The sequence below is a fragment of the Urocampus carinirostris genome, chromosome 10 (genome assembly GCF_059441175.1).
Source record: "Urocampus carinirostris isolate Australia breed hairy pipefish chromosome 10, RoL_Ucar_1.0, whole genome shotgun sequence".
NCBI classification, from domain to species: Eukaryota; Metazoa; Chordata; class Actinopteri; order Syngnathiformes; family Syngnathidae; genus Urocampus; species Urocampus carinirostris.
This window is the reverse complement of record NC_142358.1, coordinates 4,053,838-4,079,298: the sequence shown is the minus strand read 5'-3', so window position 1 is coordinate 4,079,298 and position 25,461 is coordinate 4,053,838. Positions and strand designations below refer to the sequence as shown.

The 25,461-nt window shown below is 38.5% G+C and overlaps 1 protein-coding gene across 1 annotated transcript; it reads right to left on the bottom strand.

Annotated features, from left to right (window-relative positions):
- Window positions 1-411: 411 nt before the first annotated feature.
- Window positions 412-24,228, bottom strand: LOC148357519 (high affinity cationic amino acid transporter 1-like). Its single transcript, XM_088345030.1, has 12 exons — window positions 23,962-24,228; window positions 20,206-20,596; window positions 18,313-18,471; window positions 10,236-10,398; window positions 10,042-10,175; window positions 6,794-7,016; window positions 6,192-6,331; window positions 5,850-5,952; window positions 4,198-4,385; window positions 3,965-4,116; window positions 3,796-3,904; window positions 412-744 (listed from the first exon to the last, which is right to left on the bottom strand). Exons 2-12 carry the CDS (start codon window positions 20,573-20,575, stop codon window positions 644-646), a joined length of 1,842 nt encoding a protein of 613 aa, XP_088201156.1. The 5' UTR covers window positions 20,576-20,596; window positions 23,962-24,228; the 3' UTR covers window positions 412-643.
- Window positions 24,229-25,461: the final 1,233 nt, after the last annotated feature.

Below are 25,461 nucleotides of genomic sequence, written 5' to 3'. Positions count from 1 at the left end.
TCTGTTGATTTTATTAAAAAACAAAAATGAGTAGTAAAAAATAAAAATTCCACTGACATAGTTTAAGTGCAATAAAGTTTTATAGAAAAGCAAGAAAAAGAAAAGAACATTTTTGAAAAACAGGTTTAAAATACAGTAAAATAAAAAATTAAAGCAAAAATATACCAAAATGAATTACCCGTATTACCTTTTGAGCTACCATGACCACAAATGATAAGGCAAAACGTTATACTCTCATTTCAGACCACGATTATTTTAGCTTTAAAAAACATACTCGAATCTGGTGCCAGATATGATTTTTTTAAACACTTTTGATAGACGGTGCGCCTCAAGATTTTTCAATGAAAAAAAGTCTGCCCTGGCTTCAAAAAGGTTGGGACACACTGGACTAAACTACTAATAAGTGACACATTTCAGAGGAGAAAAAACATATTTATTTTAAAGTGAGGAAAAAAATCTTTGTCATCATACCTCCCTAGAATAGAGCTAATTAAACAGTCAAAAAAAAACAAGTAATGCAAGAGCAAATGAGACCAACAAGTGGTGTAAAAAACAAAACAAATGAAAAAAACGTGATTTGTTTTAGCAACTGTCTTTCAAAAGTTTTTCAGATTCTTTCTGCCTTATGAAAATTGAGACAAAATCAAAGTCCGTCTCCTCGACCGTCCAATCGACACCCGCATGCTTTCTTCGAGTAGGCCAGAGCGCTGTTGTGAATGCCGTAGCAGAAGTAGATCAGCAAACCTTCAAAATAATATAAAATTCGAAGTTTATGGCATAACACATAGGCACATTTGAAAGTTTCTACAGTCACAAATAATAACGATGGAAATTTAAAATAACAATAAACACAGATACACGTTCGTCTTATAATGTCATAACGACAATCTACTAAAGGCACATCATAACAAAGAGTAGTCATAATCAGCTCCCGTGTTATTTTCGATTGTTCTCGATTGTTCTCAGCTCAGGGATGCTGCTGGAAATGTGAATTTCCCTTCGGGGATGAACAAAGTATCTATCTATCTATCTATCTATCTATCTATCTATCTATCTATCTATCTATCTATCTATCTATCTATCTATCTATCTAATCACCTGTCAGCAATAATTTTCTACGGCCACATTATAACAAACACTAAAAGCCAGTGCTTCTTAAATAGTGGGGCAGCCGCCCCCACACGGGGTGCGGGGTTCTGTCAAGGGGGGCATGGGCACATTGTACTTAATTTTTTAACTTTCCCAGAATAAAGTCTTTTTGCACCTCCACTATAATAGGTGACGTCATTGGCAGACTGATTTATTTTTTACATTTAGTCTGCACATAGTTCATGAAGCGCAGAGTATAAGCATTAGGTGAAAAAAGGGAGAAACAAAGAGGAGCAGATTCTCAAGCGACCGTAATGAAAAATATTTAACATGGATGCGGAGACAGGCAAAGAGAGACGGGGTAAAGCGACAAGCGAAAGTCTCCTTCCAAAAGTTAAGATGAGGAAGTCTGACGAAGCATATGTAGCACTTTACTGTGACCACGGAGGTAAACAAGTAAAGACCGTTGTGTTTGCTATGTTAAAAATGTTGGCAGCGGACAGCACGAAGCCAAACAAATTAAACTGTTACTTCAAAACATTACAACCCAATCATGCTGATAAGGCGCTTGTGTCACGATTGCCCATTGCCCTCACCTGGGCCCGCTCATTTGGCGCCAGCTGCTGCTCGTTGCCTGATTGGCTCCCCTCCTATTTTAACTCAGTGCTCCGATTCACTCCTGGTCAGTCCGTCAATGAACCTCTACACTTGCAATTTTGACTGAGTCCGGTCTCCTGCTTGTGTATCCAGTATCCGGTATTGATCCCGTCTGTCCCGTCCTGTCCGGTATCTTGCTCCAGTATCCAGTACCCGGTATCGATCCCGTCTGTCCTGTCCGGCATCCTGCTCATGTATCCAGTATCCGGTATCGATCCCGTCGGTCTCTTCCTATCCCGTATCTTGCTCGTGTATCTGGTAACGATTCCGTCTGTCTGGTATCCTGCTCATGTATTCAGTATCCGGTATCTATCCCGTCTGTCCCGTCCTGTCCGATATCTTGCTCTTGCATCTTGTATCAGGTATCGATCTCGTCTGTCCCGTCCTGTCCGGTATCTGCTCGTGTATCCTGTATCTGGTATCAATCCCGTCTGTCCTGCCCTGTTTCGATCTCATCTGCCCCTGGCTTCCTGTTTTCCTGAGCCTGACTTCTCTGTCTCACTTCTGCCCAGCGATCGCCGAAACGCTGGCGTTTGTGTTCCCGCACATGACTGCCCCGTTTTCGTAAAATAAAGCTTGTGCGAAAACGTTACGCGCCTGGGTCCACCGTCTGTTCGGGTTCTAACAGCTTGATTTGTTTTTCGGCTAAAATGTGCCATTAAGTGTCAATTTGGCATGGATTCTCCCTGAGATTTGTTACCACCACCATCGAGCAATAATGGTTTTGTCCCCACCAATAATATGTGATCACTTGAAAAAGAATACATCTTGGGTAGGCTTGAGAGAATATAATTGAGAAGCACTGTTATAATGTCTCATAACAAGAAGCACCTATGTACAGTCATGTCATAACTATTACTAGTCCTTTCAATATGCACCATAAGAATCCAACGACTCTGACTTAAAACCTGTACAAATAACCTGTTTTTTAGCCCCTCGTTATGGCGTCTTCCCCGCGATACAATCAATAACAGATCCATTCTTTAACCAAAAACGTCAAACAACTTTGTGGTGTTTGTATGCATGATGAGTTGACATTCTAATAAGGCTGTCTCTTAGAAGCAACTGGTATGCTATTGGTTTGTGTCACTGCATCATTAAAATGCAGATATGCTATTGGCTGGCTACCTCCCACGGTGCTCGCTTCCTGATTCAGTTCAGAATATTTTGTGCTTCGTAAAGAGTTTGCGAGTCGGTGATCCAATACTGCATTTTTTGTTCTGTATTTATTCACTATGTGTCCGAGGCTGAAGTGATGCTAAAGGGAGAAGCAAAAATGTGATTATCAAAAAATGCAAAAATGTCTAAAGTCTGGCCTGGGGGTCAGTTATGGCCTGTGATCATTTTTTTACTGCCTGTGGCTACCGTCATATAATTAATTATATGTGACCCGCTCCGTTTATCATCTCTAGTCTTGATTACTTTAATATACTACTCTCCAGTCTCCCAAAGTCAAGCATCAAGAGCTTGCAGCGGGTACAAAATGCTGCAGCAAGGCTTTTAAATATGACAAGAGAGTTTGATCACATTAACTGAATTTTAGCTAACCTGCATTGGCTCCCTGTCAGTTTAAGATGTGATTTTTAAGGTTCTGTTAGTATTATATAAAATAATTCCTTTCCTTCTTCAACGTGATCGTTGTTGTCACCGTTTTAACTTTTTTTGCGAACCATTATTACAGGCATTACTCTGCCAAGGTAAAGGCCTGCGACCCACTTTTGGGTCCCAACCTACCAGATAAGAAATATTGCTCTACAACTATACTACATACAAATAGTACTACATACTATTTTATTATTTTATTGTTTTATCTGCCCTACCAGGGGTTCGGACCGCATTTTCAAATTGCCATAATTTTCTCTCCCCCGTTATACAGCAAACTCCCTCTTAAATTCCCACCTAAGTAGAGGTTAATGTCGTATCCCGGGGTTCTACTACCCTGTTCAATCGCAGGTCCTAACCATCAAAATTGAAATGCATGAGTGATAAGTACATATAGTCAGTCAGTTATAAATAGCATTTTAAGCCATGTGTCATAGTAATCAGCACCTATAGTCATGCAGGTTGTGTAGTGCATCCACGGTCCCTTGAGGAGTTGCGCCATCAAGTAGGTGTTGATTAGCATGCTAGCCAGCGGCAGAAATGGCACCAGAGGAACCTGCGACCAAACATCTCGTTACCAACGTTAACAACCTTAACAAATCAGCACAATGCTCACTTTGAACGACAGCTTGGTTTTATTTTGCGGTTGTCTCCACACCACGCCAGCTATGGCCGAGCACAGGGTCAAGATGGCCGCAAGCACGTAAGGACACCAAGCGGCATGGTGCCCCGCGACAGCCACCACGCTAAAGAGTAATGCCAAAATCACTGCAGGACCAAAAACATTCATTTCCAGACTTTAATCGTGACTTTGATGTAAATTCCCATCAATGGCAGTCAACGGCTTACCCAGCATGCTAGTGCAGACAAGCACGGCGTAACTGGATCGAGGGCTTGGCTCTTTGTCGGGGTGCAAAAGCAACCACATGATGGTGCTGCAGAGGTTTTCCTTTGTCTGATTTCCTGTATCGCCTTCGGTGTCTGCCGCTACGTCTAGCGATGCAGTTGGGAGAACGGCGCTCTTGTCAGGCCTGTATCTGAGTGACACACGGTATTTTGCCCCCCCCCCCAAAATTCCCAATTTTAGGTTGCTATAAATTATCTTCTGTGCAATTATTTTTTTGCCAATGACATTTGTAGCCATCAATGGCACTGCATCATTCAATGTTTAAGGCGTCTGTAACCGTCATTGGAGGTTAATAGTAATATCGGATAAAATAAACCATTTTGGAGGGTTGTTTTCACTAAAATGTCACATTTTCGAAGTGTTTTGTACGGTTAACAGAGGGGTTGGCAACCAAAAATATTGCAAGATCTACATTGGACAAAAACAAAAAACATGCTTTAAATAAGACTTATAAGGAAGGCAAAACATACTGTAAGTAAATATATGTATGTACTGTATGTACTTTGGTACAGCATTCTGCCTGGCTTTGGGGGAAGGTCCACACAGACATGAACCGCCCCGCCCCCCATCCAACCTTCACTTTATTTCTCCCCCTCTACCAGCTGAACTCGTAGGGGTTGAAACAGCTCATCGTGGTTCGCACACAAGAAAACTTATCAGAGAAATATTCCCTGTTTGCAATGTCAAAAAAATATGAAATTATATCTAAACATGTGCATTGAATACCATGATAGCTCTACTTCATTTATTTGAAATAATTTAATTGTATTGTTTGCAACTGGGAGTTTTGGTGGCCCGATGTTATCTCTCCTTTGTGAAACAAAGAACATTCAGGAGGACAGCAATAGCAAGTGAAAGCAACCGGTCCACACCCCGCAGTCAGTTCTGTTTACACCAGCAAGCAAGAAAGTTCTGCTTAGCCAGGGACAAAAGTTCTGATCCAGCCAAAGGTCAAGGCAGTACTCTAAGCAGGAAGCAAGATAGTCTTGCTAAGCCAGTGTCTGAGTCCTGATCAAGACAGCAGTAAAGCCGGTCATATTCAGCCAGCCATTTCAAAGGTCAAACCTGCAAGCCCCTTCTCTGTTGGGCTGATAGTAGGTGTAGGGACGCTAACCTATGCTTGCTAAAGTGCCCCTCTTGACAAAGCAAGGACCAAGGCTGTGCATCCCTCCAACCAGTGATTCTGGTCCTGACAAGGCCTCCAGACTTGAGGACTGCAGTTCTCTGGCCCAAAACCAGCCTCCACCATTATCACATCATCGCACTGAAACCAAAGTTCATCTATTGGTTACAGGTATCGATTGTTGCGATTAAAGAGGAATTAGATTGAATTACAATGACGCTCAGTTGCTTAAAGTCCTACTTCCAGTCAAATAAAGCCACTGAATTTGGGTTTCTACTCTAATGCCAAGATCCCAACTTCTTTTTTTTGTGTCTAATCCTTATTTTTGTTTTGTGTTCTATTCAAGTATTTTATTCATAGATGATTAGTAAAAAAAATCCTTAAATCCAAGAGTGTGTGTGTCTTGATAAAAGTATGTTAAATTTTCAGCATTGACATTTTCTAGTGAATGAGCATTTTGGAGAAACTCACCTGAGCACCAGCATGCAGGCGGCTACCAGAGTGTACGCAAGAAGAGCACCGATGGCCATAAGGTCCACCAGATCTTTCAGGTCAAAAAGCATGGCCATCACGCCTGTTGTGACACGAAAACATAAATAAACAACGTAAGAGTTCCAAATAATTGTGACAAGAGAAATAAAATTAAGAAAACCTGAAGTCATATGTTACAGAGCCATGAAGACAAATCAAAAAAGTGGCTCATTTCTTAAATAAATAAATCAATCAATAAACTTATAAATAAAACAAAATTAATTAAATTCAATAGATAAATACATTTGCATAAAAAACAAAAATAAGCAATAATAGTCTGACCAGCTACAGTGCCAGACCAGATGGTGGCGACGAGTGGTGTCTTGGTGCGATGACTTATTCTGGACAAACATTTGAAGAGCAAGCCATCTTCTGCCATGGCCCAAATCACTCTGGGCATGGGGAACATGGCGCCCAGCAAACTGCAAAAGTACATCAACATAACAAATACTTTCAGTAAACGCTGCTTGCACTCGTTTGTGATATCTTTTAAGTGATGGTGAGTAATAATTCACCACAGGGAAAATAAATCGGAAAATGCCTGAATCATGGAACTTGTTAAAGCTTGCTTACATGATGAGTTGTGGAAGGTGAATGACACTTAAGGACAAAGCAGGAACAGGTTACAATAACAAGCCAAGTATTTTAAACGGATGGCGAAAGAAGGAAACGATGGAAAAAAGTGGACGATGCCTGAATCACGGAACTCAGCACAGTTTGCTTGCATGACTAGCTTTGGAAGGTTAAGTGACATTAAAAGATAAACCAGGAGCAGCTAACATAAGAATAGCGGCTAGCAGCGAGCCATAGCCTGCAGACAAGTGATTAATATGAGAGGATAGAGAAGTAAACAGTAAAACAAAGTGGAAGACGAATGACCTGACCTAGTGGAAAGTGCGCATAGCGAGCCGGCGGCCACGGCGTAGGTGGCGGCTGGCCATCCGACATGTGTGAAGGCGACGGGCAGTGGGTTTAGGCGGTCGAGGCGATGGTAAGGCATCAAGAGGGTTAGGGCGCTGGACACACCCATGTACATGGTAAGGCAGAACAGCAGTGAGGTGATGATGCCCACTGGGATGGACTTCTGGGGGTTGCGAGCCTCTTCCCCTGCAACAAGGGCAAGAATTGGGCATTAATTTGGGCGGGGATTCAAAAGTGCCACTTGGTAGAACACGGGTGGGCACTACGGCCCGTGGGTCACATACAGCCCGTCAGGCTTTTTCATCTGGACCTCCAAACAAAATTGGTCAAAATACAATGACAAAATACATAACGGTAAATAAAGTACGGCTAATAGAAAATTAATTTTGGTGCCAACTTTGTCTCCTTTCTCCCTTTGTGTGTCTACAACAAAAACTACTAGAGAAATACAAAATTACTACAAGGCTAAAAATCTAATTAAGTAAAAACGGGGACCTAATACTTTGTTTTGCTTTCATTCTGAAAAGAAAAAAATACTGTAGAAATACAAAAATACTACGATATTACTCCTATAATACAGAAATACAGTGGAACCTCGGTTTTTGAACGCCTCTCAGTTCGAACAAATCGGAGTCCAACCAGAAATTCTTGCTTCGCTGTTCGGTCAAAGAATCGGAGTTCGAACGCTGGTAATGCGCGAGTGCGTACGCTAGGGTGCGATGCTGAGCGGCGTACGTGTGTAGATCGCTATTTTCGTGACCAACTGTTATCGCGTGCGGACATGCTTCGTTTTACTTTCGCTTTTAATATGGGTGTACGAAGTGTTTTAGCCCCTAATTATGCCTCCGAAGAAAGTCAGTGCAAGCAGCAAAGTTTCTACAGGTGAAAATTGAAAAGTAGTGCGTACAACTATTGCATTTAAGAAAGAAATAATAGCAAAATATGAAGGAGGTGTGCGAGTGTCTGATCTTGCTAGGGAATACCCCATTGTCCACCTGCACCTTCTTCTGACCACCACAAAGGTAAGAAATTCTATTCATAATTCTTTTCTTTATCCTTTTTTTTATTTTTACACGTTCATGTTAGCGTAATCTTTTGTACGGAAGATTACGATAACGCGAACGTACGATTAGCCTGGGTTAGCTTTATGTTTACGTTGAACATTTAAGGTAAACATTCCGGGTGTTGGAACAGAGCCCCCTTTCCAATGAACCGCTCACCACTTGTTGTGGAGACCCTGGTGCTAAATGACTTGTAAACAACCTGATTTTTTTATTTTTACACGTTCATGTTAGCGTAATCTTTCGTACGGAAGATTACGATAACGCGAATGTACGGTTAGCCTGGGTTAGCTTTATGTTTACGTTGAACATTCAAGGTAAACATTAAGGGTGTTGTAACGGAGCCCAACTTTCAGGGTAGTTCCAACTTTCAGGGTGTTGGAACGGAGCCCCCTTTCCAATGAACCACTCACCACTTGTTGTGGAGACAGTTCTCATACAAATAGTACTACACCCTAATTTTGTGATTAAGGGTGCTAAATGTCTTGTAAACGACCTGATTTTGTTATTTTTACACGTTCATGTTAGCGTAATCTTTCGTACGGAAGATTACGATAACGCGGACGTATGATTAGCCCGGGTTAGCGTTATGTTTACGTTAAACATTCAAGGTGTTGGAACGGATTAAAACGATTTACACTTTTTTTTAATGGGAAAAATGATTTCGGTGATCGAACAAATCGGTTTTCGAACAGGGTTCTGGAACGGATTATGGTCGAGAACCGAGGTTCCACTGTACTACCAAAATTATATAAATCAGAAATACTGCAAGAATACAACTATGCTAACATTACAAAAATACTGAAGCACTAAAAAATACTACCATGGAAATACTTCAATACCTCTAGAGAAATACTACAAAAATACAAGATTGTATTGCTACAATACAAAAATACTACAACATAAATATTATGACGGAAATATAGAAAAATACTAGTACAGAAATATTACGCCATAATTGCTACAAAAATACAACTACAGTAATAGCAGATAGACCAAATAGAGAAAACTCGATATACTACAAAAAAAAATCTACTATTGAAATCCAAAAAATTACTACAGAATTACTACAGCAATAGTACAAAAATACTGCTTTAGAAATAATACAAAATACTGCAGTAAGATAACTACATAAATACTAGAAAAACTAAACTGTAGAAATACTACAAATATACTATAACAATAAAACTATACTATTAAAATTCTACGATGGAAATGATATACAAAAATACATTAAAATACGACTGCAGAAATACTCCAAAAATACTCCCAAAAAACCCTCCAGTGTTATTACAGAAATTTCTCCCAAAGATTCTGACTGCAGAAATACTCCCAAAATACTAAAACATACAACCACAATAATACTACAAAACTAAATATCAAATGAAATCCTTGGAGCTCGGAACTTATCTCTCATTTTGTTCTAATTGTGAGCATTTTGATGAAAGTAATTTTTCTCTTAAAGGTTTGATATTTGAAAACACTTTCCCCGAGTTTCATAACCCACATAAATAAGGAGAGTAACAAACACAGCAATTAAAGTTCAATATTTCCTAAAGTTCAATAAAGTTCCTTCAATGTGTACAGTATTTATATAGATATGGGCTAACAATGTTGTTGAGTCATGTTTAATTATTTTTTTCATATGTGTACAAATGTCTTTGTTAAAATTAAACTTCAAAATGAGAGTATCCCTTTACTAATATACAAATGTTTGCATGAAAATGCTGCGTCATCGATGTCACGGACTTTTCAGACAATTTTACAGCCTCGAGGTGTCATTGCCGTCATGGAATTTTTGGACAAATGTTTTACATCTTGCCTATGTTTTTCTTATTGATGTTCACTATAATTTTGTGTATTGTTACTCAATGCAAAATCTACTGCACCGTGCTCATCCTCAAAGGAGGATTAAAACTTGTGAGGCTCCATCTCAAGGTTTCTTGATTTCCATATGTTGAGGTTTTTGAGTTTTTCCTTGCCCGCATGTTGGTTTAAGATCAGGGGATGCTTAAATTGTAAACTGTGCAGTCCGTTGAGACATTTTGTGATTAAGGGCCATAGCAAAAAACGTGACTTGACTTGAAAAGCAATATATGAATGCACTCAATTGACCATTTACCAATTACGTAATAAATGTTGTTTCTTACCTGTAGTGGCGATACATTCAAAGCCAATGAATGCATAAAAGCAGGTGGCAGCCCCTGAGAAGACCCCAGTCCATCCGAAGGGCATGAAACCCCCCAGACCAAGACTTTCTTTCAAAGACAATTGCTCTGTAGAACTGAAAAACATGAACAATAAGGTATTAAAAAGCGTGAGTGGGGAATGTTGAAATTCTCACTTGAGCGAGGATGCATTGAGAATGTCTCCAGGGTTGACCTTCCAATTTCGAATGTCACCTTTGATGATACCACCCACCATGACAAAAAAAAGAACCAAGATGTTGATGCTGGTGAAAACTTTGCCTACCAGCACTGACTCTTTCACGCCCAAACCCAGTATGCCTAGAAAAGAAAAAAAAAAAAATTAACTTTAGGGTTGTGATTTTCAACCATTGTACTGACCAATTTTTTCTTTAAGAAAAAAAACTAACAAAACATTTAATTGTTCAGTATCTTTGCTTTCTTCCAATGGTCAGCTGAGTAACTAATCCATATTAGTAGGTGGCAGCAGGTTACCATTTTTTTTATTCTAAAAACTTATTATCAGTTAATGAGGTCACACTGTATATTGTTTTTCAACAACTTATTTTGCCTAATGAAGCTCTTTAAAATTGCATTGCAAAAAAATAATGCATCAAGGTAAAAATCGTGATGAAAATAAATTTACAGATTATAATTATTATTCTTTTTGATCACACAAAAACAAAACAAAAAAACCCGGGAAAAACGGGGAAACCAACAGTTGTTTTTGCTCATTTTAAGAAGGTGAAACTTTGTTCATTGTTTTTCTGATAATAATTAGTATTTTCTTACTTTATAAAAACAAAAATGAAAAAAAAACCCAACAAGAAGTTGTTATGTCCCAGTAGCAGACAATTTCTACTCATCCTAAGTATTATTTTTTGAAGACGGCGGCGCCCTTCCTTTAGTCCAACGGGGAGAACCTGTTGATCACGCCTTACTCACTAGTTTGCACTAACACTTTCTACATAGGCTTCCACTTGGAACTCCATCCACCCCTTAGGGCACATGTCTCAAACTCCCGGCCCGCGGGCCACGTCCGGCCCGCCGTGTAATCATATCTGGCCCGCAAGACAATTTTACATTATTGTTGTTAATGGCCCGTCAATGTGAACAACGCAGTCTCATCCCTGGACATCATATTCTGACGTTTTAGTCACTGTACCTATTTCTTCATATATGACGTATACTATAATATATACCAGGGGTCGGGAACCTATGGCTCGCGAGCCATATATGGCCCTCTCTATGAGTACCTATGGCTCAGAGACAAATCTAATTGCATGCAAATTTTCTCCATCTTGTTCAAAACTTGAGCCATTTTACCTTGTTCAGATGTATGCAAAGCCAAACCAAAGCTGAATTATTAAGCAGTACTTTTCAGAATATATAGGGCACGTTTTCACTACGATTTACAGTCAAAGTGTCACACAAAAAAAACTTGTTTTGGTACAACGCTAAAGAATCCTTTATATAAAAGCTCACTATATAATCTGTGTTCAGTGTTCAGTGTACTTTTTGATGAATCCACAGAACAAATTGTAAATACGCCAAAACACCGGAAGAGAACTTAAAAGTTATTTGATTGGGTGAGTGAAAGGGATGGGTGGAGCTATGCAAAAAGTGCAAGCACTCCCTCTCATCTCTCGCCCAACTCCGTCTGCGCCAAAGGTAAGCACATCAGGCTCCCTGTTCTCAGAATGATGTGACGTTTTTACAAAATAACTTGTATAGCATTTTTATATTTCTACTTTTGACAGGAAACATATTAAGGAGAGCAAAATCATTTGGGATATTTAAGTTTTTTTTAATATATACATTGACATAGGAGCAAAGGAATTTGAATGTTATTTTAATGTCAAGTTGTCTAAGTTAAGTTCTAAGTTGCATAATTTAACAAGATATTTTTATTTAGAGCAAAACAATAAATACTGTAAAAGTGATTTAAGGTTTAAATATTATATAATATAATAATATTCTTGTCTGTTTTTATTCATATTTATGTTCCAAAAACATTCAGTTTAAGTGTGTTCAATAAATGTTTATCCTGGTTGGCCCACGACCTTAAGTGTGTTTTGAATTTTGGCCCCTTGTGCAATTGAGTTTGACATCCCTGCCTAAGGGTGATGCAAATATACCCACCCATTTTAAATGTTCTACACTCACTTATTTCTGAGGACTCTGGCTCAGTGAATGAGGGGAATACAACCCCCCCATCACGACTTCTCCTGCGCTTGTTTTTAATTGCATTGCACACACAAGGGCACACATGGTGGGATAGGTTACTTCATGATGCAGGGTAGGGCTTGCCAGCCTGATACTTGTTGAGCCTAGGACGGGTGAGAAGGGCCTGGGGCTGCGACCAAGGCCTCAAGGATTTGGTTAGGTGTGGAGATGGGAGGGGGTCCTGCCCGTCAATGTGAACAACGCAGTCTCATCCCTGGACATCATATTCTGACGTTTTAGTCACTGTACCTATTTCTTCATATATGACGTATACTATAATATATACCAGGGGTCGGGAACCTATGGCTCGCGAGCCATAAATGGCCCTCTCTATGAGTACCTATGGCTCAGAGACAAATCTAATTGCATGCAAATTTTCTCCATCTTGTTCAAAACTTGAGCCATTTTACCTTGTTCAGATGTATGCAAAGCCAAACCAAAGCTGAATTACTAAGCAGTACTTTTCAGAATATATAGGGCACGTTTTCACTACGATTTACAGTCAAAGTGTCACACAAAAAAAACTTGTTTTGGTACAACGCTAAAGAATCCTATATATAAAAGCTCACTATATAATCTGTGTTCAGTGTTCAGATACTTTTTGATGAATCCACAGAACAAATTGTAAATACGCCAAAACACCGGAAGAGAACTTAAAAGTTATTTTATTGGGTGAGTGAAAGGGATGGGTGGAGCTATGCAAAAAGTGCAAGCACTCCCTCTCATCTCTCGCCCTACTCCGTCTGCGCCAAAGGTAAGCACATCAGGCTCCCTGTTCTCAGAATGATGTGACGTTTTTACAAAATAACTTGTGTAGCATTTTTATATTTCTACTTTTGACAGGAAACATATTAAGGAGAGCAAAATCATTTGGGATATTTAAGTTTTGTTTAATATATACATTGACATAGGAGCAAAGGAATTTGAATGTTATTTTAATGTCAAGTTGTCTAAGTTAAGTTCTAAGTTGCATAATTTAACAAGATATTTTTATTTAGAGCAAAACAATAAATACTGTAAAAGTGATTTAAGGTTTAAATATTATATAATATAATAATATTCTTATCTGTTTTTATTCATATTTATGTTCCAAAAACATTCAGTTTAAGTGTGTTCAATAAATGTTTATCCTGGTTGGCCCACGACCTTAAGTGTGTTTTGAATTTTGGCCCCTTGTGCAATTGAGTTTGACATCCCTGCCTAAGGGTGATGCAAATATACCCACCCATTTTAAATGTTCTACACTCACTTATTTCTGAGGACTCCGGCTCAGTGAATGAGGGGAATACAACCCCCCCATCACGACTTCTCCTGCGCTTGTTTTTAATTGCATTGCACACACAAGGGCACACATGGTGGAATAGGTTACTTCATGATGCAGGGTAGGGCTTGCCAGCCTGATACTTGTTGAGCCTAGGACGGGTGAGAAGGGCCTGGGGCTGCGACCAGGGCCTCAAGGATTTGGTTAGGTGTGGAGATGGGAGGGGGTCCTGCCCTGTTAGGCCCTACACCCTTTTTGAAGAAGATGTTGTGGGTTTTTTGCATGGTAAGCTCCAGCATCGCTTACCATGATTCGAGAGAATAATCCCCTATAAGATTGTTCAGGTGATACCGGTATCTGTGGCTAATTATCTGCATATGCTAATTTCTTCTCCTTCCCCCTTTAGTTTTCTTCGGCAGATAGGCACCGGGCTAAATAAGGAAAGACCATGTGATTGTCAGTCACACCAATACATGAAAGATGCCACAGGAAAAAAAGTGTTTTTTTCTCAGACATATGTTTTAATATTTGTTTCAAAATTTAACATGAGGTTCAGTTATTGGTCTCCAGGGTTAAATTAGGTTATTTCCATTACAACTACCGTATTTTCCGCACTATAAGGCGCACCTAAAAGTCTTAATTTTTTTCAAAAGCTGACCATGCGCCTTATAATACAGTGCGCCTTATTTATGGAACAAAATTAATTCGCAAAGTCTTGCAACTAACTTGCCGCCGCCGACTAGATTTTCCCCCGAACGCCAAGTAGTTCGCGGTGTATGCTGGGATTTATTTACCGGCGTTTCATTGGCTAACCAATGTGTCAATCATCATTTGAATCGATCACTATTGGCTGAAGTTATTCGGAGCCTCGGATTGGCTAAAGCGCCAAAACAAACCCTGCAATTGGCCGAAAAAGATGTTATCAATCATTCGTTGAATCGATCGCTATTGGCTGAAGTTATTCAGAGCCTCGGATTGGCTAGAGGGCCATAACAAACACTGCAATTGGCCGAAAAAGATGTGTCAATCATCCGTTAAATCGATCGCTATTGGCTGAAGTTATTCGGAGCCTCGGATTGGCTAGATGGCCAAAACAAACCCTGCAATTGGCCGAGTTTAGCAATGGCGTAGCAAGCTTGCTAAAGTACACCATAAAGAAACATGTTTTATTAGTCTGTATTTGCAAATAATTTACTCTCCTGGATTTACTTCACTCACGGTTGTAAGAAGACCATGATTGCGTATCATTATTGAACGTGAGAACTTAGGTGAGCTATGCGGCTTTATATTTTCCCGGTATCTTGTTTTAGAACGATCTTGATGTTGCTGTGATGAGTTGCGAGAATTAAACTCAATTCCAAGTGTTTATTGTCATATGCACAGTAAAGTTGCGAGCGAAAAAGAAAATAGAAACTTAGAAATGTTTGGCATTTCTTGAATCCCAAGACTTTAACCTTCCGAATGATATTTGAAATGATGCATTGAGTGACATCGTACGGACACCGCATCCGCACGTGTCTACGACACGTATTTGCTTCTTTACAAGCTTTGGGAATGTTAAGGGGGTAATCAGTTGGACCGAATCATCTGACTGTTTTGTCGACGTTCCCATTGTAGCGCCTTATAATCCGGTGCGCCTTATCTATGGAAGATATAAGACCAAAAACTATTTTTTGGGGGTGCGCCCTATAACCCGGTGCGCCCTATAGTGCGGAAAATACAGTATTTAATTTTTACATGTTACTTGAAATATATGGCTTACTTTAAAACCCCAAATTTGCCAGACATTTGAAAATGAGCCTAATAATCCACTATGCCACATAGCCTGGCAAACACATAAAAGAAAATACGTAATTGCAATGTGCCGTATAGAACAGAAAATATGGTAAACAAAACGCATATTTACAATGAAATGCTTCATACAGTAACCATTCATGAATTTATTGATTCACAGATTACCAAAGCTGTAACATGTTCTTGTAATTCAAGTCTATGCAGGTCAGGTTTATTTGTGACGTCGTTAATCACAAAAAGTCTCAAAGGGCTGTACAGACAACAGACTACTATTACGCCATCCCCTGATCTAAAACCTACATGAAAGCTGTTGATTTCTTCTTGGCTCTAGGGATCATTTCGGGCGACCAAAGAGTAGTACATTACAGAAATTGAGACGGGAGGGAATAAATGCTTGAATAAAATCTCAGCATCGGACTGGGAAGGCATAGGGCGAATTTTTGAAATGTTGCGAAGATGGAAAAAAAAGATGTTCTAATAATATTTTTACTGAAACGACAAATTAGGGTGAAATGTGACACCTACATTTTTGACTGAGTTACTCTCGGTGATATTACATTTGTCAATGTTCAGAGCACTGTTGAGGCACAAGAAGTTAAGTGGCATCCTTTTTTTTATCTCAGTGAGTCAAATTAAGTCACATGTATTAAGTAACATGGCTCAAAGGACAGGCTATCAAAAATTTGACAAATTAACGAAGCAGATTCCTCCATTAAAAGATACAGTCGAGTGTCATCTGCATATAGCAATGGAATCTAATGTTATACTTGCAAAATATACAGGACTGTCTCAGAAAATTAGAATATTGTGATAAAGTTCTTTATTTTCTGTAATGCAATTAAAAAAACAAAAATGTCATACATTCTGGATTCATTACACATCAACTGAGCTATTTCAAGCCTTTTATTATTTTAATATTGCTGAATTTGGCTTACAGCTTAAGAAAACTCAAAAATCCTATCTCAAAATATTAGAATATCATGAAAAAGTATACAAGTAGGCTATTCAACTAATCACCTGAATAATCTAATTAACTCGAAACACCTTGCGAGGGTTTCCTGAGCCTTAAAAACACTCAGCTTGGTTCAGTAAACTAAATCACTGCTGATCTGACTGCTGTCCAGAGGACCATCATTGATACCCTCCATCAGGAGGGTAAGACACAAAAAGAAATTTCTCAAAGAACAGGCTGTTCACAGAGTGCAGTTTCAAAGCATATCCACAAAAAGTCTGTTGGAAGGGAAAAATGTGGCCGGAAACGCTGCACAACCAAGAGAGATGACCGCAGCCTTAACAAAATTGTGAAGAAGAGCCGCTTCCAGAATTTGGGGGAGCTTCAAAGACAGTGGGCTGAAGCTGGAGTCCAGGTATCAAAATCCACAGTTCACAGACGAAATGGGCTACAATAGCCGTATTCCCATGGTCAAGCCACTTCTGAACTCAAGGCAACGGAAGAAGCGTCTGACTTGGGCTATGGAGAAGAAGCACTGGACAGTTGCAGAGTGGTCCAAAGTCCTCTTTTCAGACGAAAGCAAGTTTTGCATTTCATTTGGAAGTCAAGGCGCCAGAGTCTGGAGAAAGGCTGGAGAGGAGCAAAATCCAAGTTGCTTGAAATCCAGTGTGAAGTTCCCACAGTCAGCAATGGTTTGGGGAGCCATGTCAGCTGCTGGTGTTGGTCCACTGTGTTTCATCAAGTCCAGAATAAATGCAACTGTGTACCAAGAGATTTTAGAGCACTACATGCTTCCATCTGCTGAAAAGCTCTATGGAGATGAGGATTTCATTTTCCAGCATGATCTGGCACCTGCCCACAGTGCCAAAACCACCAGTAACTGGTGCACTGACCATGGCATCACTGTCCTTGATTGGCCTGCTAATTCCCCTGACCTGAACCCCATCGAGAATTTGTGGGGTATAGTTAAGAAGAAGATGAAAGACACCAGACCTACAAATGCAAATGAGCTGAAGGTCGCTATCGAAGCATCCTGGGCATCAATAACACCTCAGCAATGCCACAGGCTGATTGCCTCCATGCCACGCCGGATTGATGCAGTAATCCGTGCAAAAGGATTCCCAACCAAGTACTGAGTGCATCAATGGACATTTTCAAATGTTTGATTTAGTTTTGCTGTTATAAAATTATTTTTTTACTTGGTCTGAGGAAGTATTCTAATATTTTGAGATAGGATTTTTGAGTTTTTTTTTTAGCTGTAAGCCAAAATCAGCAATATTCAAATAATAAAAGGCTTGAAATAGTTCAGTTGATGTGTAATGAATCTAGAATGTATGACATTTTTGTTTTTTTAATTGCATTACAGAAAATAAAGAACTTTATCACAATATTCTAATTTTCTGAGACAGTCCTGTATATCACCTACTGCACAAGTGTCAAATATGCGGCCCGCGGGCCAGATCAGTCCCACCAAGGTTTTGAACTCTGCCTACGAGACAACACCCAGAGAAAAAACAAGAGAAAATCAGCTGCACTTTGAAATAAGTCTACTTGATGTTGACAAAGCCAGGCACCATTTCCAAAGCAAATGGAGCTATATAACTTTGTTTTTCTTCCACTCTCTCATGCTCTCTCTCTCTCTCTCTCATCACCTTTTCATTTCTTTCTCTCTTATTTTCTTTTTGTCTTTGTTTTTCCCTCTTATTTTCTTTGTCTTTCTTTTTCCCCTCTTTCCTGTTTTCTTTCTGTCTTTTGTTTTCCCCTCTTTCTTATTTTCTTTGTCTTTCTTTCCCCCCTCTTTCTTATTTTCTCTCTCTCACTCTAAAAGACACACACAAAAAAACAGAAGTACAAGTCATTGATGTTTTCTAAATATAGCGTGGAGTGAAAAGAAAAATGATCAACCATTGGTATTGATCGTTTTTATTTTATTTATGTTATCGGTAGGAAACAAGTTATCAGGCATCCTCAAAAAAAGAAAAAAAAACAGAAACGTCCTGACCTGTAATGATAAAGACGAGAAAGACGGAAAGGATGTCAGGGTATTGGGAAAGGACACCAGGCGAGTGGATGGGGATGTTGAGTTTGCTCCACTTTTCGATTTGCCCACCGATAATCGTGTCAAAGGTGGCGCTCCATGTTTTTGCCACACTCGAAGTGCCTGGAAAAAAAACAAATCCTAAAAAAAAAACACTAAGTAATATAGCAATTGTTTTTATTCTTTAGCTCAGTGAATAAACAAAAACTACAAATAATTTTTTATACAAGTACATTCTTGGGCTTGGGTTAATTCCCATGAAAAAATCTCGTTTTACAAACTAGTGTTTTAGTGATGTACCCTAAGACTTGCAGCGATGCTAACCATGGAAACGAAGCTTGACATAATTAAGAAATGCATAAGAGACACATACAATGATACCCTTGTTAAGGAATATGGCTATAACCAATCGATGATTGAAAAATTAACAAAAATTAAATAAATCAAATTATTAAGAAACACAAAGCAAATCTGTTGTACATTTGTTAAGGAATGAGGCGATAACTAATTAACAATCAAGACAATTATCAAATATAAGATGGCGATTTAAGCGAGGAAATCATCAGTTATAATATGGATCTGTTGTCTCCTCTCTTCTCAGGATCCACCTACTACTCCACTGTACCAACTGGAGTCACGTAACACCAAAAATAAATCAAATTTCATTTTTCCGTTACATATATGTTAACTTATAATGCTATTTAATGGTTTACAAATTTATTATACATATTATTTTGTTATTTGGATGTTTTTTATCTGATGGACCTGAGGTTTGAAATGCATTAGCTAATTAGCATAGATTTCAATCCGCCGCAAAGCGGCATTTTCACCATATGAACCCTACCTTAGAATGGATTAATACTGTATGTTAAAAAAGATACAAGCCTGTAAACATATCACCAATGGTGTAAGACATAAGTGAGTTCCAGCCGGTGATGAAAGCTCGCAATGTAAGCCAAGCGCCTTGCCTTGTGAGTGGACTTTTTTTTTAAACATGTTTTAATATCACTCTGCTGTCTCCTGTTTTCCTTACATGATTATTCATTTCAAATGTTTTTTTAAAACATATACAGGTTTATTTGGCATAATACAGTAATTCCCCGCTTTAACGCTGCTAACCTTTTCATAGTCTTGCTGCTTCATGGATTAATAGTGCATTATGTTCTGCATTCTAACTGGCTAAAGTAGGGGTTTGCAACCTTAAATGTTGAAAAAGGCAAATTTGACCCCGAAAGAACCCCAAGCATATATTTGTGGCCAAACAAATTAAAAACTGTGTATAAGTACAATAAGGAAGGCAACACATACTGTTTAAATCTATATTCATTGGAAATGTTAAGACATTTTTTGTGAAAAAGAGCCAAGAAGCCACTAATTAGTGCTAAAGAGGCGCATGCGGCTCTAGAACCCCTTAGAAGGTCGGTATTGGTAAAAAAAACCATTAAAAAAATAAAAATAAAAATATATGTTTACAGGTACAGTGTGCAGTACTTTGGTTAAGCAAATGCTTGAGCCTCAAAAAAAATGTTCGTTGTTTGGTTGATTGCTCTGAAATAAATTAATTGTATATGATAAATAAAAAAAAATAGGGTTCCAATGTTCCAAATTTAGATTTTGCCCATCACTGGTTCTTTTTAGAGTATCACCTGTGATAAATGAATGTTCACTGTATTAAAAATGTACTATTTTGTTATTTGGACATTTGTAGATTGGGTTCAGAATGCATTTACTAATTAGCATAGGATTTCATCCCCCCGCTATACAACAATTTCCCTTTACGACCCCCACCTCATAACAGATTAACACCGTATCCAGTACTGTATGTTGAAAAAAGATACAAGTCCATCAACATCTTACCAATGGCATAGGACATAAGTAGGTTCCACCCGGTGACAAAGGCTAGCAACTCTCCGGCCGTCACGTAACTATAAAGGTAAGCCGAGCCCGTTTTGGGAACACAGGCTCCAAACTCGGCATAGCACAAACCCGCCAAAATGGACGCCACAGCCGCAATGAGAAAGGACAAGATGATGGCTGGCCCTGAACTTTCTTTGGCAACATTGCCGGCCACCACGTAAACGCCGGCGCCTAGCGTGCTGCCCACGCCGAGTGCAAGCAGGTCAAATGTGTTCAGGCAACGCGACAGACGCACGTCGGCCAAGTTGCGATCCACCACTTTAACACGCACTAGCTGGCTCCACAACTGCTTCAGGCCTTCCCAGATCATCGCACCTCAGACGGAGGTCCCCTGCCAGAAAAAATTGAAAAGTTACTGCTAAAGTATAAAAAAACACAAATAAAAAAACATGTAGTTGAAAAACAAGCTAGAGTTAGCTTGATAGCATCCACAAAGAGAAAAAAAGAAAAATTGATGCACTAGCTCTTGTTGGGTTGAAAACGTATCACTGCATTACAAAAAAATAAAAGAAATACCACAATTCAATAAGCTATATCTTGCTACTGTTAGCATTACAACAACACTGACACATTTAAGTTTGTGGGTGAGCTAGTGTTAGTTTGAAAATGTAATACTAAAGAAAAATCAAAATCTTGTTATAAGTAATTAAGCTAGCTAGCTAGCTAGCTAGCGCTAGCTTGCTTAAAACTGCAGTATATAAAAATAAAATCCAATTAAGTAGTGGAAGAGCTAGCTGATGTTAGCTTAAAATACAGAGCTTTGTTTAAACTGTCAAAAGTCAATAAACTAGCAAGTGTTTGCCTTAGCTAGAAAAAAAAAACACACAAAGTAAAATCTGCATCTTAAACGTGAGGGGCTAGCTAGGGTTATCCGTATGTAGTGTTAGACTAGACTAGACAAGAATAGGCTTTCTTGTCAATTTGTCATTATACAATAGTAAAGCGAATTTCAGTAAGATTAATTAAAAAAGATAAAAACGTGAAAAACAAAACAAAAATATAGAAAAAAGTATATTAAGGATATATAATAAATGTGTGTGGAGAATACGCATAAACAAAACTGAATTGATGTGCTAGCTAGTGTTAGCTTAAAAACTTAACTTAATATTACAGAGATATACAATTCTCATCAGAAGTCACAGCCATTGGCCACACCTGTGCCCAGTTTAATTTCCCATTACGGTTGGGGCCCTCTGGTGGTAGGAGGTATGTCAGACCCTAACAAGCTATCTATTATTAGCTTTTGTTGTTGTCAACTTAAAAACGAACACAAAAAGGGAAATCAGCATTAAAAAAACTAAATTGATGTGCTCGATCAGAGGTTTCCAAACGTTTTCAAGCTGACAGCTAGTTTTTGTTACCAATACGCGCACAAAGTTCGATATGCATTTCTAAAATAACAACTTAACATGTTAACACTATGTTGTTACTACGTTACTACCAGGTTAATTATTGGAGGTAGGGTTAAATACTCCTTAAACCACAAAAAAAAAACATTTTACAAAAAAAATCAATGATTCAGCACTGGTGAGCTATTTTTAGAACAGATCTGCAAGCGTTACCTTGAAAACTATAACACAAAGGAGAATCCACATTAAAAACTTAATGATCTAGATATTAACTTGAAATATAAAAGCACAAAGAAAAGACAATTCAATAGGTGCGAGCAAGTGTTAGCTTAAAAATAAAGTGTTATACACACGATTTGGTGCCTGAAACAGTGTTAGCTTAAAAAAACACATAACAAAGTAGAATCCACATCTGAAAAAAAAAATGTTGATGGTCTAGTTAGTGTTAGCTTGAAAACAAACACTAAGGAGAATGTGCATAAAAAAAATAAGTTCTAGCTAGTGTTAGTTTGAAAACTCAATATTACAGATGAATAAAATATATACCAGTAGTCAACGAGTGAGCTTGACACCAAAGTAAGTAAAATTTCATATTAGCAAAAAAATCATACCCTAGTTTGAGGAAAAAAAAGCAGAAACAAAAATCTACGACAAACGACCTTTCGTTACATGGCAGTGGTGGGCAAGCTACAGCCCAAGAGCCACATGCGGCCTGTCAGGCTTTTGAATCCTGCCTTCCAAACCAAACTGATAAAAATATCGTGTTAAATGTAAATTAGGTGCTACAAAAAGTAAGATGTTTTTTTTGCTAATTTTGTCCACGTTGACCTTTAGTGTGTCTACAACAAAAATACTATTACTTAAATATGACAAGAATAGTACAAAATAACGAAAAGGTAAATATCAATCAATTTAGTGCTTCAAAACAGAGACCTCATACATAATCTTTATATCATCATAAAAGAAAACAAACACTATAGAAATACTACAAAAATACTACTGCAGTTATATTACAGAAACACTGGAAAAAATGAAAATACAACACAAATTATACAGAAAGACCAGTATATAAATACTAAAAACAACAGTATTACAACAGACATACTGCAAAATTACACCTATATTAAAAAGCTACTTCTGTATTATTACAAAAATACTTTAGAAATACTGAAGATATGCAACAAAATATCTACTCCGGATGTACTACTACAGTAATACTACAAAAGTACTACAAAACAAAATTATAGTAATACAACAAAAATACAACTCCAGCTCTACGACGGGAATACTACAAAAATAATATTGCAGAAATACTACCCTAACCCTAATACAAACATACTATAAAACTGAATAAAAAATCTCACTGAATAAATACTAAAACATACAAAAAAATACAACTCCAGGAATACTACAAATTATATATCAGATGAAATGCTTAAAACCGGGACCCAATTAATTATTTTTTGTCCATTTAATCCATTTAACGTGACCAATCTATTAAATAAATATAACTGGTCAGATAAACGTCTTACCAAAAAAATCCACATGAGAAGTTATGGAAAATATAGCATTGCTAATTAAGTAGAGAAAATGACAACTTCAAAAATTAATAAAGGGACAGGGTGTAATTAGTGCCTCATAGTGGTAAACAAACGTCCATTCAGTATAAAAACACATTAATTTGAATAATAGGCAGATATATGTAGACAACTAATGTTAATTTTTATTCAAAAATAGATCATGGGTCGGGAAAGGTGTATTTCTTTTCCATACTGAGTAGTCACCGCCATGTTTGTCTGGTATCTAACTGCGTCGTAGCGATCAATTGGCATAGGTTTTCCTTTGCATTAAACAACAGTGCCCTTTAGTGGTACCGTATTTACGCATAGGATTTTAGAGCTTTCAACCAAGTAGTGCAGCAAGAAAAATGTCGGTTATGTCAATTGTTAATCAAAATAAAATATTGGCTGATACAACAAAAAATACATAAAACAGATCTACAACTTTGAGTATATATATATATATATATATATATATATATATATATATATATATATATATATATATATATTAGTATATTATAAATTAATCATTAATATTTTTGCCAATTTCCTGACCCGTTCAAATTATTTTAATTGTTTTTAAAAATTCCATTTATCTCTTTGAATTGATATGTTAACGGAATTCTCCAATTATAACAGTTTGCATTGGGAAGGAAATTAATATCACTGCTAAGCGTGTATTTAAGGAGGACATTCCATCTGCAGGGTCCACTTTACAACAGGAAAACTGTAAATAAAATACAAAAAAATTATAATGAAAGAATAAGTTTAAAATATAAACTTACTGTCTAACTGTCGTTTTGACATGGCCCCATTTTTACTTCGTGTCCATCTTCAATGATTTCTTCTCTTAGCGACGAGTATCCCGGACGTCTCTTTGACGTCATGTCGACGACGTCTTCGTTTCAAAGCTAACGTTGCGACGTCATGTTTCCCCTTCAGTCTTTTCGACAAAACATTTGTGAGGTGTGACTAAAATCAACGTTGCTCTACGTGTGAATGAAAATAAACGCAGCTCCCAAAAATAAATTTATTGTTCTTTAAATCTATGTCCCGGCTCCTAGGCTTTGTAGCGTATTATGAACTGACCGATAACGGATAATGGATAATGAATAACGAAGATAGAACAATAACCCTTAAACCCCCCCCCCTCTATAAATACATTTGAGCTAAATTGAATAGGCGCGAAAGAGTAGAAGCGAACACACATTCTGCCTGATAGGTGTCCTTACGTGGCCGCCATGTTGGAATTAGCATATCCGACCTATTGTAACACAAAAGACTACAACCGTTGGTATTTTAGGGTCAGAAATTTGGGGCCGCTGAGCGCCCAGAGTGTTTGGCTGGTTACATTTTATTTCGAGTGATATAACATGTAAAATTGAATTATAGCATTTTGATTAAATATAAAATGGGCAGCACGGCGGCGCAGTGGTTAGCGCTTGTGCGGCACAGTTCATGTCATGGGAACCTCCTGCGTGGGTTCAAATCCAGCTCCAGACTTCCTGTGCGGAGTTTGTATGTTCTCCCCGTGCTTGCGTGGGTTTCCTCCGGGCACTCCGGTTTCCTCCCACATTCCAAAGACATGCATTTCAGGTGAATTGGCCGGTCCAAATTGTCCCTAGGTGTGAATGAGCGAGTGAGTTGTCTGTCCCCGTGTGCCCTGCAATTGGCTGGCAACCAGTTCAGGGTGTCCCCTGCCCACTGCCCGAAGATGACTGGGATGGGCTCCAGCCCCCCCCGCGACCCTACTGAGGATAAGCGGTACGGCTAATGAGATGGGATTTTGCAAAATGTTTTAAATTTTCATTTTACCAAGTTCATGTTCCCTTTTTAATTGAATTATGGCATTCTTGGGCTCCCATGATAACACCCTCACCGTAAGACACGTGAGCCTCCACATACTCCGCAGCTATGCCGCAAGAGACACTAAGACACGAAAGGAAAGTGGAGGAGGGGGGTGACTGGTGGGAGCGGTCCTACAAATCAAATAAACGGAACCATTTCAAGGCATTGGAGTATCCATCACGCTGTGTTATTCACGAATGTGTTCAGTTTTACTTTATTTATCTACGGGTACCAATGTTTAAGTCTTAGGTATGACTCGGCCGAGGCCTGAACCTCAACCTCCCAGTCCCAGCGAGCGCCATACCCCCAAGGCCACCGAGCTGGTCTTACATTAAACTCATATTTTCCGCCTTTCACCAGTAGATAGCGCTATGGGAAAGGAGATGCCCCATTTTAACCAAAGGTTCCCAAATAATGATGATAGCAAAGGTAATTAT